Source organism: Hippocampus guttulatus, chromosome 16 (genome assembly GCF_054856545.1).
Source record: "Hippocampus guttulatus isolate MCC_2025c chromosome 16, RoL_Hgut_1.0, whole genome shotgun sequence".
In the NCBI taxonomy this organism is placed as follows: Eukaryota; Metazoa; Chordata; class Actinopteri; order Syngnathiformes; family Syngnathidae; genus Hippocampus; species Hippocampus guttulatus.
The window spans coordinates 681,565-699,054 of record NC_141276.1 but is presented as its reverse complement, the minus strand read 5'-3'; the positions used below and the strand labels follow the sequence as shown (position 1 = coordinate 699,054).

At 47.4% G+C, this 17,490-nt stretch overlaps 1 protein-coding gene across 1 annotated transcript; it reads left to right on the top strand.

Moving 5' to 3' along the window:
* Window positions 1–7,109: 7,109 nt before the first annotated feature.
* On the top strand, window positions 7,110–16,823 carry fbxl16 (F-box and leucine-rich repeat protein 16). The gene is made up of 6 exons (XM_086133583.1): window positions 7,110–9,474; window positions 10,137–10,379; window positions 10,532–10,797; window positions 12,991–13,075; window positions 13,187–13,250; window positions 13,969–16,823. Exons 1-6 carry the CDS (start codon window positions 8,629–8,631, stop codon window positions 14,115–14,117), a joined length of 1,653 nt encoding a protein of 550 aa, XP_085989709.1. The 5' UTR covers window positions 7,110–8,628; the 3' UTR covers window positions 14,118–16,823.
* Window positions 16,824–17,490: the final 667 nt, after the last annotated feature.

Below are 17,490 nucleotides of genomic sequence, written 5' to 3'. Positions count from 1 at the left end.
AAAATGCTTATTGTTTTCCACTTGGGATTGTAGCGTTGAAAGTCACCATGAACCGCCGACAGATCGCAATAAGTTATGATACTTAGGTGTGAGGGTGCTTGTTTGTGGGTCAAAGTGACTCACTCATCACATTCTCTACCTGTCTATTGTCGGGAACGGTAAATATCTTGGAGAGGCGATTGTCATGCATGTCAGGGATGCCTCACAACACTTTTTTTATTTTTTTTGCCAGTCTCCACTGCAGTACAGTGATGTGCATGCTAACACGTACATGAGTACCGGTCACGTGACTCTTTTGACCAAAGCCTCGTGACATTGTAAGGGCAAATGAGTGTTAAAAAAAAAAAGAGATTGCGCACCATTCAAATTTTACCCGTTGAAGAAAATTGCTGAATGAACCATCTCTTTGGTCTGCATCAGTAGACCTCTCAGTATTCATAGCCGAATGTGTCCCATGCACGCACGCACGCACGCACGCGTTCAATTTCAGTCCTCAGCAACTGCACAGTTACTTAGAGACTGATTGCAGAGAGGGTGCGTTTCCATGGAAACCCTAGTGGCTGAGTCATCTTCACCGCAGTGCCCGCTCGCCTTATGAGTGCGCATGTGTTTGTGTATCGGTCTTCATTCATTCATCTTTATCCGGTTTGAATCATGATCTGAATTCCAAATGTGGCTTGGCCACGAGCATGAGTGGCTTCGCGACACCGAGACCGCTCTCATTGCGGTGGAATGACATCCTATTCAACCCGATGCTTTTAGCGCTGTGATGTCACCGCCTCTACCATGAGACGCATCCTAGAACAGACTGACAAATTTTTGGGGGGTTTTGGGACTCGTGCTGAAAGATCTGACCCGGAGCGTTTAGTGTCTGACATGCCAATCAAAGGTCAGGTTGGAGGGTTATTCTCTTTGAGACCAGCACAAATCCCACCCCAAACAATACTTAAGCCTGTAGAATAGAACGACCGCCATTAAAATACAGTCGCGTAACTAGGCCCAAATGTTGATTTAAATGTAACCAGGTGAACCATACTTTTGTAGTGAAGGCTGCCTTGTTTAACAAATGTAGCACTGTCACTTTAAGAGCCACGCTAGATCAAAACACGCGGGAACATACAGAGCGTGCGGGAATCAGACCAGGAAGTGAAGTAAGTGAGAGGCTAGTCGGCTAGTCGGCTAGTCGCTGAACTGTCCCTACTGCTTGTCCCAACTTGATACACCCATGATCGTCGTTGTAACCCTGGCGATATTCAGGTAATTGATAGCTATTTTACCATGTGATTTACCAGGTGATTAATTATTTGAATGGTATTTGTAGAGCAAAATATCGTGGTTTGGCGTTTGAAATCTGCCGCTAGTGAGTCGTGTGAACAGCTGTATAGCGGAAGTGTTTTCGCAATGTTACAAGATGTAAAAAATGTTTTTTTTTGGACTGTGAAATGATATGAACTGTGTATCTGTTCTTTAGAGGGGAGATCATTTGTGTTTTTCCAACGTGTTTTGTATACACCCAACATGCCGGAGAGTGTCGAGTAAGTGTGTCCTTTCATCTCATTGGATTGTAATGATTAGTCGGCCTGCACTTTTAAGTTTCATGGATTGTTGGGGCTTGGAAATAATGTATTTTGATTTCTCTTTCCTTATCAAGCAAGCCACTGCTGTTGTTTATTATGGTGAAATTTTCTTTAATCTGTTCGATAATTTTCTTTGACCTCTTGGATCCCTTTTCCAAGTCTCTTAAAATTCAGTTAACATCTCAGTCTTTCATCTTAATGCTGAACAATTTTTCATTGTTCAGTCGGGAATAAAGCCCACGTAAAAAAATATTTTGTGTCCAGTCCAGTCTTTCCAAAGAGCCGGCTACATAAAGTTTGGGATTTTCAAAGTCATCATCTTTTAAGATACAGCCGACCACAAGCCAACATGATGCACAGTTTGAGCCGCCGTGGATCTTTTGTCAGCTTGTGAAGCCCTTTGAGAGTCTTTTGTGATTCAGGACGATGCAAACAAACTCGATTCTCCCTCATCAGCACCATTGTGTGATTTGTAGTTTCTTTTTTTGAACCATTTCCCACAGTTTTGGCCCATCCGTTGAAAGGAATACTTGTGCCGTTCCCCTCGCTTCCCCTTGTTCTCAAACCAATCGTCTTGGTTTTAAAACGGAATGATTTGCGCTTCCTGTCACCAAAAGGGACACGAGCTCCCACAATGTGACTTTGTAAACAGATTTATGCCCACAGCAAGAGTCCCATCTAGACCCACATGCGCACAGCCCCCCCACCCCCCTCCTATCCATGACAGGGCGTGTTTCCTCCTCCGAAAGCCCCCTTGCATTATTGATGCCATAGTATGTGCACAACATGGCGCGTATGCCGGGCTTTTATTTGCCTTTGCGTTGCGCTTGACATTTTCTGCCCGCGTTCCATCAAGTGCGCACACTGCGCTTCTGTATCGACACCGTGAATGCATGAGTTCACTTGCTGTTTTGTACGTCCATTCCACGGGCGCTTTGTGCGAGTGCGCGTGGGTGTATCTCTTTGTGTCGAAGAGGGCGGGAGGCTGAGCGGGGGCGGGGGGCACTCTATAAATAGAAACCGACAGCTCCCTCTTAGCCCTCGCCTTGGACTCAAAGAGAAAACGAAAGCTGAGGGAAGAAGGCAGATGAAGGCGAGAAGGAGAAAATGCAGATTCAGAGCAAGCGGAGGGGGGGGGGGGTGATGAACCGCTCCATCACTTCCTCCACGCGGGGATGCCCATAAAAGGACACGGCACCGTACATCCTCCGATATAGAAGCGCCCCTTAACACGTTTGTTGTGAACTGCAGCTTCACGCCAATGACAATTCTCTGAAATGGAAGGTGAAAAGCCAGACCCCCCCCCCCCCCCGACATCTTTACATCAGCGGTGCCCAACCACCGTAGCTTCTTGTTCCTTATGTGGACATTTCCTTGTGGACTCCTCGTGCTTCCCTCTGAGTGAATTTGCGAAGACTCTTCAATAAACTACGCCAAGTGTTGGCCCGTTGTCGCGCTATTGGGGTCACGTCCAAACCCGAACAAATTGATTTCACCTTCCGTCTTCTTTTTCGACGCTTTCAAACGCCTTTCGCCCTCTTTTCCCAATCCAAAGGCCAGAAAGGGTTGTTTACCCGTGACATCATCGCGAGAGCAAACGGGTGGACGGGGGGGGGGGGGGGGGGGTTCTCGACCGCCCGACTGTGTCAGAAGAAGGTTCGGCTTGATGTGATATGTGACGTCAGCGACCACAACTGTCACTTCCTTGAAGAGGGGCCCACCTCCGACGTATAACCACCGCCGGCCAGACGGGTCCGAGTGTGCGCGCGCGCCCAACTCACCTGCGCGGGCGTCATCGGCGGCCGGGTGCGCGCGCCCACAAGCTCCCGCTCGGGTTACCTAAGAAGCAGGAGAGGGAGAGGCTCTGGGCACAGCTGCCCCATCCTATCTCTTTAAATGACACCGAGCCGGAGCGCTCTGCGCGGGTGCGTGCGCGTGCGTGTGCGTGCGCGCGCGCGTTTGGGGGCGAAATTAGGCGAGCGCCGCCGCGTTGTGCCGGAGGACGATCGAAAGCACAACGCAGCCGCCCTTTCGCTCTCCTTTTATCGCGGAGAGCAAGAGGCTGCCCGTCGCTTCTCCTCCACCTGCGCGTGAACGCTTCGGACTTTTTGGAGCGGGCTGCTCCTCCGTCGTGCCCGTCGATGGGCTCCGTGGGCGCATCGCTGGCCTCGCGATAGGAAACGGCGGGCAGGGCGGCCTCGCCATCACATTTTGTTGTTTGCCAGGGGGAAAGGTGATCGAGAAGCAGTGTGCGGATCATCATGGATTAAGAGCCGAGCGAAAAGCCATCTGAGAGGTAAGGGCAGAAGGGGGGGGGGGGCAATGTAGCGAGTGCTTGTACAGTGGCGTGTGTGCGTGTGGCGGTGATGGGTGAAGCTGTGCTCGGTTATGGCACCGGCGGAAGCAGCAGCAGCAGCATCCACGCTCCACACTGCGGTCATCCGCTCCCGCGAGGCGGAGGGAGAGCGCGCAGGCTCTCGGGGGTAGGGGGGGGGGGGGGAGTCGGTGCTCGGCGCTGGGTGGTCCGGGGCCTCTTTGTGTGCGTCGGGCCTCGGGGAGACGAAGCCGATCAACCGCATCGAGCTGCGGATTATGAACTCACGCGATGACGTCAGCGTCTGTGAGTGACGTCACTGCATTGGGGGCAACGTGGCACCGATTTTGAGTCTTGAATCCGCTCTTGGGGGGTACGCACGCACAATCGGTGGCTTGTCGTTCTCCAGTATCTGGCGAACAACAGCTTAGTGTTTGGTCCTTGCAGTCTCCACTGTTTGGAACTAACCCCGCCGTGCCTTTTTAAATTCTCTTGTATTGGTTATAAAAATAGAACTGCGCGGTCAAAGACAACCACAAACATCCTTTAATGTAAACGAGTCATTCCAAAAGAAAGAGGCCATTTTCTGTTTTCCTACCATGAAATTTCAAATATCCCGCGCACAAAGTACAGAAACGCGGATTTGTGCAAATGATGGTACTGAGACAAAATGTCATGACTCCCAATTATTTTATCTTGCGTACCCCTCAAAATGATCCCCCCCTCCACTGACTAACTGAACGTAGCGACGTTAGAAGAGAACCTCAATTGAAAATCGTTTTGTTGATGCGATGTTGTTCATATGGCTTTGTAGAATTTGTTGAAATATTTGTTTGAAAGGCATGTTTTTGATGGTGATAAATAGGCTCTGGAAGAAAACCTCTCAGGAAGTTTTTCTTCAGACCATTTTTCCAGAAGTGTTGCTGCCTATATCATCCTCCAATTGCTCTGATTCTGCCAGTTTTTGAGCACCCGGCCTCTGCTGGTCCCAAGATAAAAATGGGAACAAATCATACAAGTGAAAAACTGTCGTGACCCCTGAAGACAAAAAGCAGAAAGTAACAACAACAGCAACGTAGAAGTTTCCACAATGAGAGTTCTTTGTCTCTCAGGCGGGGCCCCTGGCACACGCGTGCGGCAAAGGAATAATCAAATCAAACTTTGGGGAGAATCCGTATCATGGGGCAGATACGCTGAATTATTTTGTTTGAGTCACTCCGGCAAAAATAAATTCTAATGTTGCAGTTCATCTTCCCCTCCCAAAATCAGGAGCTTGCTATTTATTGAACAACACAAGAGACGGCCGCCGCATCGCGATTTGATCCCAGGAACAAAACAACAACAACAACAGTGTCGTTTTGGTTGCACTGTACTCTATGCTCGGGTCCTTGTCCCGTTTTGGCCTATGTGCAGATTTGAACTTGTATATGAAGCAACGCTTTTGGAAATTGTTCAGCTCCGGTTGGTCTTCACAGCCGATAGTCTTCCCTTTCTGATTGAAAGCAGTATGAGTGCACAAAAAAGGGGAATGTTCTTCATCCATTTTTGGTGAATGAGTGCTCAATGTACGTCCAGTTACTACATTTCAAGGCCAATAGATGTAGCCTTGGAAATGTACTCCTGACAAGAAAATAATCTCGTCATCTGGGTGTCCAAGTGGACATTTTAACCAGAGTGTGTGGACAACAATCTACTGTAATCATAAGTAGCGTGATGTAATGTGGGCGTGGGGGCGGTTGAGCGCCACAGAGACAAATCCACTGTAAGTGCCACTCTAGTATTTGTGCTTTTTTTTTTTCTGTATTTATCAATATAATATTTTGTTGTCCACTGAAAAAAAACATTTACTCCATTTGATCTTGTCAGGCGGTCGCATGAAATAACAATCATCCGGATCCACTTGTGCTATTTTTAAGTAACCATGTGACGAAATCAAATTGGGTGAATTCAACCCGCCATTTTGTGTGTGGGGGGGGGGGGGGGGTATAAAAATAAAGAGGAAGCAGCGACCTGTCGAGGGATGCACTTTCATGGCGTTATCAGCATGAGATCTAATCCTTTCAAATCCCCCATGAAACCCAGGATGACTAGTCAACAAGAGTAAGCAAGCTTGCATTAAAGGCTCGCCGCAGTCAAAGGCTCGAATCAGCTTTTGTTGACATGAAGCGAGTGTTTAGCCACCGCCTAATTAACGCGCTCCGTCTTGCGCGACAAGACAGAAATGCAAATGACTCGTCGCCAGCTACACCCAAATAGGCTGCCATTTATTATTTACAACAAAGGTAAGTAGAGTGGATGTCATAAAAATAAATCGACAAATGGTTGTCGTTTGTACACAGTGAAAAGACTCCGTCGCTATTGACTGATAGCACGATCAAACGTTTCTCTTTCTTGACTGCCGAGGCGCCTTCTCCGTCGACTGTATTTTTTTTGTGTGATTACACAAGGAGAGAGGCTGCCGTGAGCGCCGGCGAAAGGGACTCTATTGACTTTGTGCAGCACACATTTTTACCCATTTTCACATTAGCACTTTACACGCACGAATGGCCCAACGAGCTCATTAGCACCGCGGGAATAGAACGACATCTCGCGTGCCAGAATGGCTGTCTTTCACGCGAAGAAAGTCACTCGTGTGTTTTCAATGTGCCAACAGAGACCACAGCGCTATGTTAAGGCGAGCGACGAGTGGACGTTCTGAAGCACAGGTGTCAAAGTCGAGGCCCGGGGGCCAGATCCGGCCTGCCACGTCATTTCATGTGGCCCGCGAAAGCGAATCATCTGTCGACTTTCATGATCCTTGCTTAAATCTGTTCCGAACTCTCAAATTGTCACACGTAATAACTAACGGTGACATTTTGCAATCATTCTGTTACCCTGTTTACACTCACCAAAGCAATAATTGAACAAATACTTGACTGACTTCAAAACTAGTGAGTCATCATTTTTTATGTCCAAGTAATAATGCAATGTGACGATTCAACATTATTTCAGTTTCACTGTCTTAACGGCCCTCCGAGGGAAGACGTAACTCCAGAGTGGCCTGTGACAAAAATGTGTTTGACCCCCCCCCCCCTTGTTCTAAAGCACATACAGTCTACCCCAAGTGTGGGAAAACTACGGCCCGCGGGCCAAATCCGGCCCGTTGGTCTTTTTAATCCGGCCCCGCCGAAGGTTGGTACACAATTATGGTTCGATGTCAACGACTGCATTCATTTCATTTGGACTTGTAATGACAGGCATTTCAACGCCAGGTGGCGCAGTTACTTGAGGTTGCAGAGCATAGGGAGGAAGGGGGAGACGATACGGAAGCCCGCGGTAGCGCCAAGTCAAGCAACAGAATAATGTACTCTTAAAGTCTGAAAAACGTGCCAAAAAATGCAAAATACTGCTTTTTAAATAAAGAAATCCAATTAATATGATGTCGAATTTAGTTCACCCTTTTGATCTGGCCCTCCATAATATTTTCTGGTTGTCATGTGGCCCTATGCAAAAAATAATTGCCCACCCCTGACCTAGCCTCATAAAGTTCAGGTTTTCTTCAAAAGCGTGCCTAAAAAATGACTTTTTAATCATGTCTGACATTGCCAATCTGTGGCGCGCATTTCAAACTCAACCACCGCGAGGGATAAACATTAGCCGAAGCAATCCGAGGATCTGTGGAGGCACAGAGTGGTCAATCTGAAATCTGTTTGTTTTTAAAAAGAAACAACTTCAACGAGCGTGCGTGTGTGTGTGTGTGTGTGTGTGCGCGCGTGTTTGATTTCATAACGTGAAACCGTGAGAGCGTTTCATCGCTCTAAAATATGTCCGACTTTTTCGAAGCGCTGGCCGGAGCCGGTCTCGCTGAAAGAATGGTTGTACTGTATTATGTAATGGAGGAACCCGGTGATGCTGCGGCAGCTGAGGCGGAGCGAGGCTCCATCTGCTCAGGCAGCACCGGCAGAGAATTCCGCAAAGGTCCCAAAAGGGCCTCGTGCTAATGATAGCACGAACAGATACGTGGAAGTGTGCGCGGACGTAGCGCGTGCTGCCGCACCGTCGCTTGTTTTGGCAGAGCGGGGCGGCGTGATGGGGAGGTTGTGTGCGAAGTCGGCGTGTTACGTAACCGATCGGTCGGAGCCTGCCAGCCCCCTCCTGCCGCTGACACAGAAAGATCAGCGGGAGCAGGCGAGATGAGGCCACGCGTCGCCGATCGTCGACACTTTCCGCTGTTGTCGTGTTTACGTACGCATCCGGATCCCGTCCGGAAAGAGATTTGAACCGCGTGTGCCAAGATAGTTTCGACAGTTCTCTTCCGAGTCAAGGAACAAACAAAGCGTGATGATGATGTCATCGGCGTACGCGGCCCGTCCATACGATCATTCGGAAAATAGAAAGTGCAATGTTGATGAGATGGTTTCGAATAACCCCGGCATCAGGATTTTGGATCCGCTGTGCTAGTCCAAAGCAGATCTGTGAAATCGATATTTTAAGCATGTAAATGTTCGGCCTGTTGTTGTCTTGTTTTTTTTTTGTTGTTGTTCTTTTTTTTTTTTTTTTAGAAACCTGCGATAACGGCTGGTTTGAGGACCATCTAACTTCCCTTTTTTCCCTGCCTTTCTCATCGGAACATGATTGTTTAGGTCAAGGGTGTCTAAACGTTTTCGTTTGAGGGCCGCATGCAGAAAAATGGATGGATGAAAGGGCCTTCCCGGCTTGCGTCATCACGCCATCCCATCTTGCTTGGATGCCAAAAGAATGTCGGCCAACGAGCAAAATTGGAAGCGCCATTCTGGTGTCGTTTTGCTGGGCCCCCCAAAATGCGGCGTGGCTGATTTTGAAATGGCATCTGTGCTTTTTTTGCCTGGCAGGTTCCCGATGTTGAACATGTCCACCCCCGGTGAGCTGAAGTCTCCCTGCGTGACTCGCAACGGCATGGTGAAGCTGCCCCCCAGCCAGCCCAACGGTTTGGGCAGTGCCAGCATCACAAAGGGCACCCCCGCCGCCAAGAACCGCCTGTGCCAGTCCTCCTCCGTTCCCTCCATCCTGCCTCCTCCGCCATCCTCTCTCCCCTACCACCACCACCACCACCACCACCACCACCACCACCTGGACAACACGGTCATGCCGCATTCGGCAGCTTCCATCCTCGGCGGTGACCCGGAATCCGGGAAGCATCTTGTCGGTCTGAAGCCGTCCCTGCGCCAACTGCCCCCGCTCACTCTCCCCAAACCGCTTTTTCTGGAGCGCCAGCTCGTCCTGGATGAGAAGCTGCTCAACCGATTGCTCTGGTACTTCACCGCGGCGGAAAAGTGCGTGCTGGCGCAGGTCTGCAAGACGTGGCGTAAGGTGCTGTATCAGCCCAAGTTCTGGGAGGCCGTGACGCCCATCCTGCACGCCAAGGAGCTTTACGCCGCGTTGCCCAACGGAGACAAGGAGTTTGTCAGTCTCCAGGCCTTCGCCCTGCGCGGCTTCCAGTCGTTTTGCTTAGTGGGTGTGTCGGACCTGGACATTTGTGAGTTCATTGATAACTACCCGCTCTCCAAGAAGGGCGTACGTTCGGTCAGCCTCAAGAGGTCCACCATTACGGACGCGGGACTAGAGGTGAGTCGCTCTCTCGTAGGGATTCGCTCTGAGCTTCGGTTGGGCTTTGACCGCATTTTCAAAGACCATGTGCACCAGGGGTGGGCAATTATTTTTTGCATAGGGCCACATGAGAACCAGAAAATATTATGGAGGTCCGGATCAAAAGGGTGAACTAAATTCGACATCATATTAATTGGATTTCTTTATTTAAAAAGCAGTATTTTGCATTTTTTGGCACGTTCTTCAGACTTTAAGAGTACATTATTCTGTTGCTTGACTTGGCGCTACCGCGGGCTTCCGTATCGTCTCCCCCTTCCTCCCTGTGCTCTGCAACTTCAAGTAACTGCGCCACCTGGCGTTGAAATGCCTGTCATTACAAGTCCAAATGAAATGAATGCAGTCGTTGACATCGAACCTTAATTGTGTACCAACCTTCGGCGGGCCGGATTAAAAAGACCAAGGGGCCGCATTTGGCCCGCGGGCCGTAGTTTGCCCACCCCTGTCCTAGATGAATGATCTATTATTAGATTGAAATCAAACAAGTTAACATTCACAAAGAATAAGGTAGATACATCGTTTTTGCTTGTTTGTTTGTTTTTCCTTCCTTTGAACATGTAAATAGTCGCGAATGACGACTCATCTCCTCAGCCATCCGCGTAAAGGCGGCCTTTGTATCGCAGGTGATGTTGGAGCAGATGCAGGGTCTGATGCATCTGGAACTGTCGGGTTGCAACGACTTCACGGAAGCCGGCCTGTGGTCCAGTCTCAACGCCCGCTTAACGTCGCTCAGCGTCAGCGACTGCATCAACGTGGCGGACGACGCCATCGCTGCCATCTCGCAGCTCCTGCCCAACCTGTCCGAGCTCAGCCTGCAGGCCTATCATGTGACCGACACGGCTATGGCCTACTTCACTGCCAAACAGGTAGGCTCGAAAAAGCATTTTAAAGTCATTCACCCTTCCATTTTTCTGTATGTGGCCCTCCAGCGGAAAAGTTTGGAAAAGTTCAACTCCGCCCACAACATCAATTAAATGTTCATGAAATAATACCCCCGCGCCCCACATCCCTCTTTCAGGGCTACACCACACACACTCTGCGGCTTCACTCGTGCTGGGAGATCACCAATCACGGCGTGGTAAATATGGTGCACAGCCTGCCCAACCTGACGGCACTCAGCCTCTCCGGCTGCTCCAAAATCACCGACGATGGTGTGGAGCTGGTGGCGGAGAACCTGCGCAAGCTCCGCAGCTTGGACTTGTCGTGGTGCCCCCGAATCACTGACATGGCCCTGGAGTACATTGCCTGTGACCTGCATAAATTGGAGGAACTTGTCCTGGACAGGTCAGTGTGTGTGTGTGTGTGCGCGCGCCATTTGTAAGCAAAGTTACTTTTACGTGGCTACATCAAGCCACATTTCCACCAAGCGGTTGAGAGGTCGGTTCAACTTGCATGTCGAGCGCCCGTTTTGCCAGAGCGGAGATTCAAAAGACAAAACCTCATTGTGACGCCGACGTGCTACTTTGTGTCCCTTTCTAATTGGCCAGTAAATTGAACAAAGAAATGAAACACGACTTGGTTCAGGGCAGTGTACACTACAGAAACTACAAACACACTTTTTAATCCTCCCCCCTGCGGTAATTTTTTTTTTTCAATAATGCTTGTTTGTTTTTGTTTTTTTTTTCTTTCTCTGCATTCCACATGGAAGTAGGCGGACGTTTTACAGAACAATGGCCGGCAGTCTTTGTCAGACCAGAAGTGCCAGAAATGTTTGCGTTGAGGAAAAAAGAAATCACGGTTTACTTTGCACATTGCATCTATTTGGTTCTATTGAGTTGTGTGTTTCATGAGCATTTAGTCATTTTTATTGCACTAACTAACATTTCCCATATTGCCCTCTCTAAGTAACCGAGTAACTACCCAATTCACGAGCCATCTCACTCACTAAATAGCAAAGTAAGTAGAGACTCGTCTAAGTGAAATGGGAACAAAGTAAATAACTCAGTACCTCAGTAATTAAGTAACTAAATAAATGAAGCAAGTAACTGTAAAATGGTCAGTAACTAAGTAGGTAAACAAGAAGTGAGTTATAGAAAACCCTTCGTCTGTTTCTACTGATAGTGTCCGACTCATATTTGTCAGGGGCCACATCGGAGCGAAGGTGAACCCAAAGAAATCAAGTCAAGTCAACTTTATTGTCAAACGTGCTCTGTGTGCAACATACAACACAGATGAAAATTCTTTCCTCTCAACCAGAGGAGCCGCTGCGGGTACCCGCTGCCGCCATCAACACAACAGTTAACATAAAAGGACAAAGAATACAACACAACACAGAAGACACAGACAATCGGGCAATCTAAACCACTTTTCTGCACACACTTTGTTGTTACTCAAATAGCAGCCGTACGGAAATGTCACGGCAGCAGAAGGCCCCCCCCCCCCCCCCGCTCCTCGGATAATGAAAGGACGCTTCTTGTACAGCATTTTAGTCACAATATACGGGAGAAGTCAAAGAGGAGCAGCACGCCTAACCCTCGTTTGATTTTGTTTACATGGGTGACTAATGTATGTCGAAGCTATAACGCGTTACGTCCGGCCCGATGCCCTTTTAGAAATGAGTGACTAACTCAGACTTCCAGTCGAAAGCAGACACACGCACACACGCACAGAGGACAACACCACAATAGTCCCTACAGATTCTTGTCATCACAACCGTGCGGTGTTGTAGCAGAGAAGTAAGTGGTCGAGGGGCAAAATATCCCAGTGAGAGCGCAGCTTTGTGAGGGTGCTGTCGGTATTCTGCCGAGTCCCACTTAAAAACTGTTGACTCATCAAATGTACTTTCCGGTGTTTTCCATACAAATGCAGCTGCAGTTAAAAAAGAACATTGATGGAATGTCGCGGCCCCAACCACCCATCCCATTTCTGGACTGCTTTGTTCTCATTAGGGGCACGGTTGATCTGAAGTCTGTCCAAGCTGACTTTGGGCAAGGGGGCCTCGTACACGCTGGACTGGTCACCAGCCATTTATAAGGCACATTTAGACAAACAACTATTCACATTTACATTGGGAGTCTTCACATCCGCGTTTTCTGCGGATGTGAAGACTGATGGTAGTAGACCCAAAAAAGCAGGGAGCCAGGAGAAGTAGAGTGTATCGAACCAAATGTATTAAAAAAAAAAAAAGACTAGCAGGTCGCGATGGGCAAAATGACACGGAACTTCAAAGCTTGTTTCGAGTAAAAGTGGGCACGGAGGAGGCGCGCGTTAGTGACGTTACGTCACGTGACCAGAGGGAATCGACGTCTCGTTTGGGGGCTGCGCGTGTCGAACGGAAAAGGTCACGTGACCAACTGCAACGCCCTCTCACAAAGTTCAAAACAGCGTAAAAAAAAAAAGCACATCAGGAAAGAACAATGGAACAACACCAAATATAATCCAAACAAAAAGAGAATCGTGACAATTACTCATGGCCACATCCCGTTTCGCCTTGTAAAATTAAATCCAAGCTCTTTTGTGTATTTTGCTTATTTTTAGGTGTGTACGGATCACAGACACCGGCTTGGGTTATTTGTCCACAATGTCATCATTGCGCAGCCTCTACCTGCGCTGGTGTTGCCAGGTAACAAAATATACACGACTTGATTCAAAATAACGTTCACGTCTGTGGCCCTCGCAAACATTCGAGTTATTGTTTATTGTTGCGTGCGATTTTTGTGTGGGGCGTGCCCAGGTGCAGGATTTTGGACTGCAGCATTTGTTTGGAATGAGGAGTCTTCGTCTACTTTCTCTAGCAGGTACTGTACGATTTTTGTGATCGTAACCAGTGGTTCACGACCAGTTCACTTTATGTGATTGTGTAATTTGCTCGGGTTGTTGATCCCAAGGTAAGGTGAGAGCAATGTAGTATCGTCGATGAAAATATGACGAAGGGACTGTATTTCTTCTGATATTTAGACCACACCGCCATCTAGTGGTTGCTCCTGAGAAATTAACAAGGAAACAATCTACATTCAATTTTACTCCTGCGTGTATTATAATCAAACATGTCTCCCCACCTGCACTCCCTCGTCGAGATCTTATGAATCTTCTTAAAGCAAAAAGCCCATACAACACATTCAAAATACTACATTCACACTAAAATTGAAATGTATTTCAGCTGCAATGGATTCATTTGCATTTCCATTGATTTCATTCAAGGAACAAATCAAATTGGTAACCCAAAGTTGAGCCTGTTTATACTGCATTACATGTTCATGTTCGGACTGTTTAATACATCGAAGTTGGCGGCGATTTTATTGGAAATGGTTACAACAACCTACCGTTAAAACGTACAGATTCGTTGTGTCACTGGAGGTACGTTGTAACGAGCTTCGACTAGTAAAAGAACACATCGGGTTGTTTTTAGTGTCATTCTAATGCAGTGCATTAAGTATTTCTAAGTTTAGTTTTTTTTTGACTGGCCCCGTTACACACTCCCAGACATGTGTAAACAGATGAGTGTCCCTCCTTCAGGTTGCCCGCTGATCACCACGACCGGCCTATCGGGCCTCATTCAGCTGCAGGATCTGGAGGAGCTGGAGCTGACCAACTGTCCGGGAGCCACCGCCGAGCTCTTCAAATACTACTCGCAACACCTGCCGCGCTGCATGGTTATCGAATAAGACCAACGCCTCGTCCTCGGCAAGCCACACCGCAATACTCCGACCTTCCTCCTCTTTCCTCTTCCTCACTCTCGTCAAAATGCAGCCCAGGATGTAGTACGGCGTTCCTCATCTCTTGCCCCCCCCCCCCCCTCACCCCGCCGCCCGTCTTCCTTCGCACCCGCATTGAGTAGGCTGAGCAGCGGGAGGACCGGACTACGAGGAGAGAAGACGACGGCCGCTACGTGTCCGGATATGGCGTGCAAGCGAAAGGCTCGGTACGACGTCTTGTCTGGCCGCAATTTTCTTTTTGGGAAGGGCGCGGGAGGTTTCAGACAATACGCCCGGGCGGTCTCCCGCAGCAGATCGCAGCTGCGGCAAAGTGGACTCGGCAAAACACAAATGCCGACTTTGGTTTCGCTGTCCCGGTGGAACTCACACATGTGCTTATACACTTTAACCACAGTCGCACACATCGTGTATGTGGTCAGTGAAACAAGACCACAAGTACTAACGGTTCTTTTTCATCACTCTGTGTAATATAAGCCGCTGTTTTTCCTCCAAGCTTCAGTGTTGTCTTGTTCAGACACAAACCAGCCGGTCATGAAATCCGACTCCTCGGATAGAACTTTTCTCTTTTTCTCCCTCTTTGTACGTGTGATGTGTGTGTGTCATGAACAAGGTTTGGGTCTTTTTTTTTTTTTTGAGGTGGGATGGGGGGGGGGATATCACACCCCTTTTTTTCCCCCATATCTTATCAGAAGTTCAAAAAATAATAATAATAATAATACAAAACATGACGGGACATTTACAAAACAACTGTTTACATTTGTCCTTTTTGTTGGACTCGTACGCTTGACGCATTTCTTGTTTGACATTTCATCACATTTCTTTTTCGCAAGACAGTGAAATTCTAGCTAAGGCGCTGTCGTACGCTATCGCTTTTGTTGTCTTTAAAGGATTCGTCGGAGAAGTGGTAGAAGAGTGGAAAAAAAGAGTTCTACTTTTTTTGGGGGGGGGGGGGGCTAGAGAAACTTTACTGACGGTTTGAAGTGCTTTTGCCTTGAGAGGTGTCCTTATTGGCAAGGCCGTACCCTGCCTTGAAATGTTGAAGTCGGATGACAAAGTGTCAGTTTGAAGTATTTCTCGAGTGCATTTTGGAACTTCACTGGAAAACTGGTCGAAACACACCGATGGTTTTGTGTTTCTATTTTCAAGTGTGTGTTTCTAGAGATGAACGTGAAGTGTGGACTCCCGCAGTCAGGGGATTTCAAGACAGTATTTATTGACTCTGCCTCAGAGAGTTTTTGTTTTTTGTTTTGGGGGGGGGGCGGCGGTTTTCAGCGGCTTCACTCACAAATTTTCAGAGAACGCGGTTTGAAGGCACATCAGCGTATCACATTAAATTGTCATCAGAAGCCTTTACGTAGTCACCCGGTAAGCGATCGTCCCCTATCCGCTCAAGGCCGAGATAATTAACTCATTCACTCCCAAAGACGTTTTTAAACGTCTTTTCAGACTTGGTCCAGAATTGGCTGGTACTGAATGAGTTAAAGAACTTTGAAACTCCTGAAATGTGGGAGAAATGCCAGGAAATGAGCTCATCCCGGAGTTAGTGACAAATTTGCGGATGCCTTTTGTGTGACCCTTTGGTGTCAGAGGTCATGCATGGCTGAGTTCAGAGAAAACACAATCAAAGAGTCAAAAAACAAGCAGGCCCCAAATTGTCAACATCTGCAGGAACATTTATTTTATTTGATTGAACAGGTGTCGAAAGGCTCCGGCTAACTTTTTGAGAAAAGCTTTTCAAGTGTGACGCGCACTTTACGGGAGAAGCGGAGTTGGACCGCCGCCGCGTAGGTCCTATTCGGTTGGCCGTCGATGACATTTCCCATCGTGTGTTACGCACTCCAATTCCAAGCAAAGAAAATCCATGAAAAGACGGCGCTTATCTTATTAATCGGGTCCATAATCTCTCAAGGCCCAACTGTATGTGTGCGAGAGAAAGAATTGGCAAGGGTTCAAATACAAGCTCGATATCGGTGGAGGATTTGAAATCCGGCGTCAGTTTTGCAAAATGAGCCTTAGAATGACAAAGAAAAGCAAAGTTGAGCTCCTATGCATCAAGCGTGCAAGGCGGAACAAACACAAAACGGCATCTTAGAATTGGTGTGACTCTGAAAACTGCTGTCCTTACAAAACAAAAACATCATTTCAAAGGGAATATATTTATTTTTTATAGCATTGGTTTGATATTCAAAGGAGATGAAGATGCCTGGGAGTGAGCCACACTGCCACTTTTTTTCGGGCTGTGGATTTAATTTAATTTAATTTTTTTTGCCTCTAATGTGTCGTCAGACGTGCTTACTGCCAACTGAAAGGACTGGCTCAGCGACAGCCAGTGTGAGGTTGTGCCAAATAAATCTGCAGCACCACGCGTTGCTGCTTTGCCTTGTACGCGGACTGTACAGAGGCGGACGGTGCATGTTTTGTTTTGTTTTTCGGGGGTGGGGAGGGGTTGATCTGGTTCGGTATTTCAACAAGACTGTCTATCTGTTCATTGTACATATTTATTTATCTATTTATTTCTATTCATTTGGGTCTCGCCGAAATGGTTTATTTATTGAGAGACATTGCTTCAAATTTGCAATGATTGCTGCGTTCGATTTCTTTTCCTGCCTGACATTTCAACCCCTCAAATAAATATTTGACCTAGTTCTGACATGATATGCTCACTGTCATTGTCTTGAATGTGGCAAAATATATATATAATATTATGTCTGAGATTTTACCTTTGTCATGGCTAACAAATGTTTACACTAGACTGATACTAAAATGATTAAGGGCAAGATTTGTGATTCGGTCGTGCTAAATGAAATCTATGGAAGCTGATTAAGGACCAAAAAAATAGCTTTAACCTTGACCAGAATTAGGCTGTGGTGTACGTTGATCATGCCATCAAGAGTATGACAGAATATTTATTCAAGGATTTGATTAAGCATTATCTATTTGGCGTTTCGATTTTGGATGAAATGTTAATGTGTCCATCCTATTCAATAGCCTACAAACAAACAAAAAGCTCTAGTCATCAGGTGTATAAAGGTCATTTTTCTATGTCTTGGAATTTTAAACCAGGTACAGCTGGCGGGGGGGGGGGGGGGGTAAAAGTATTTCACTGTAACATTGTAAGCAATGTCCGAGCAGAAATGAATTCAATGGGTAACGGATTGTATATAGAACGCAGCCTTTTTTTTTCATATAAAAGCAAGAGACGAGCAAATGCTGCAAGGAGTCCATCAGGGTGAATTCTCTGAGAAATAAAAGTCCTGAATTTAATGATGACTGAACACAACATTGTCTGTAATGAGCTTCCATAGGTTCAAGTGAAAGTTTA

Excerpts from the sequence above, each read along its gene's own strand:
- fbxl16 (XM_086133583.1), top strand. The coding sequence starts at position 8,629 with ATGTCGGCCAACGAGCAAAATTGGAAGCGCCATTCTGGTGTCGTTTTG. Across the intron at positions 10,380-10,531 it reads CCTACTTCACTGCCAAACAG|GGCTACACCACACACACTCT; the intron begins GTAGGCTCGAAA and ends TCCCTCTTTCAG. Across the intron at positions 13,076-13,186 it reads ACCTGCGCTGGTGTTGCCAG|GTGCAGGATTTTGGACTGCA; the intron begins GTAACAAAATAT and ends GGGCGTGCCCAG.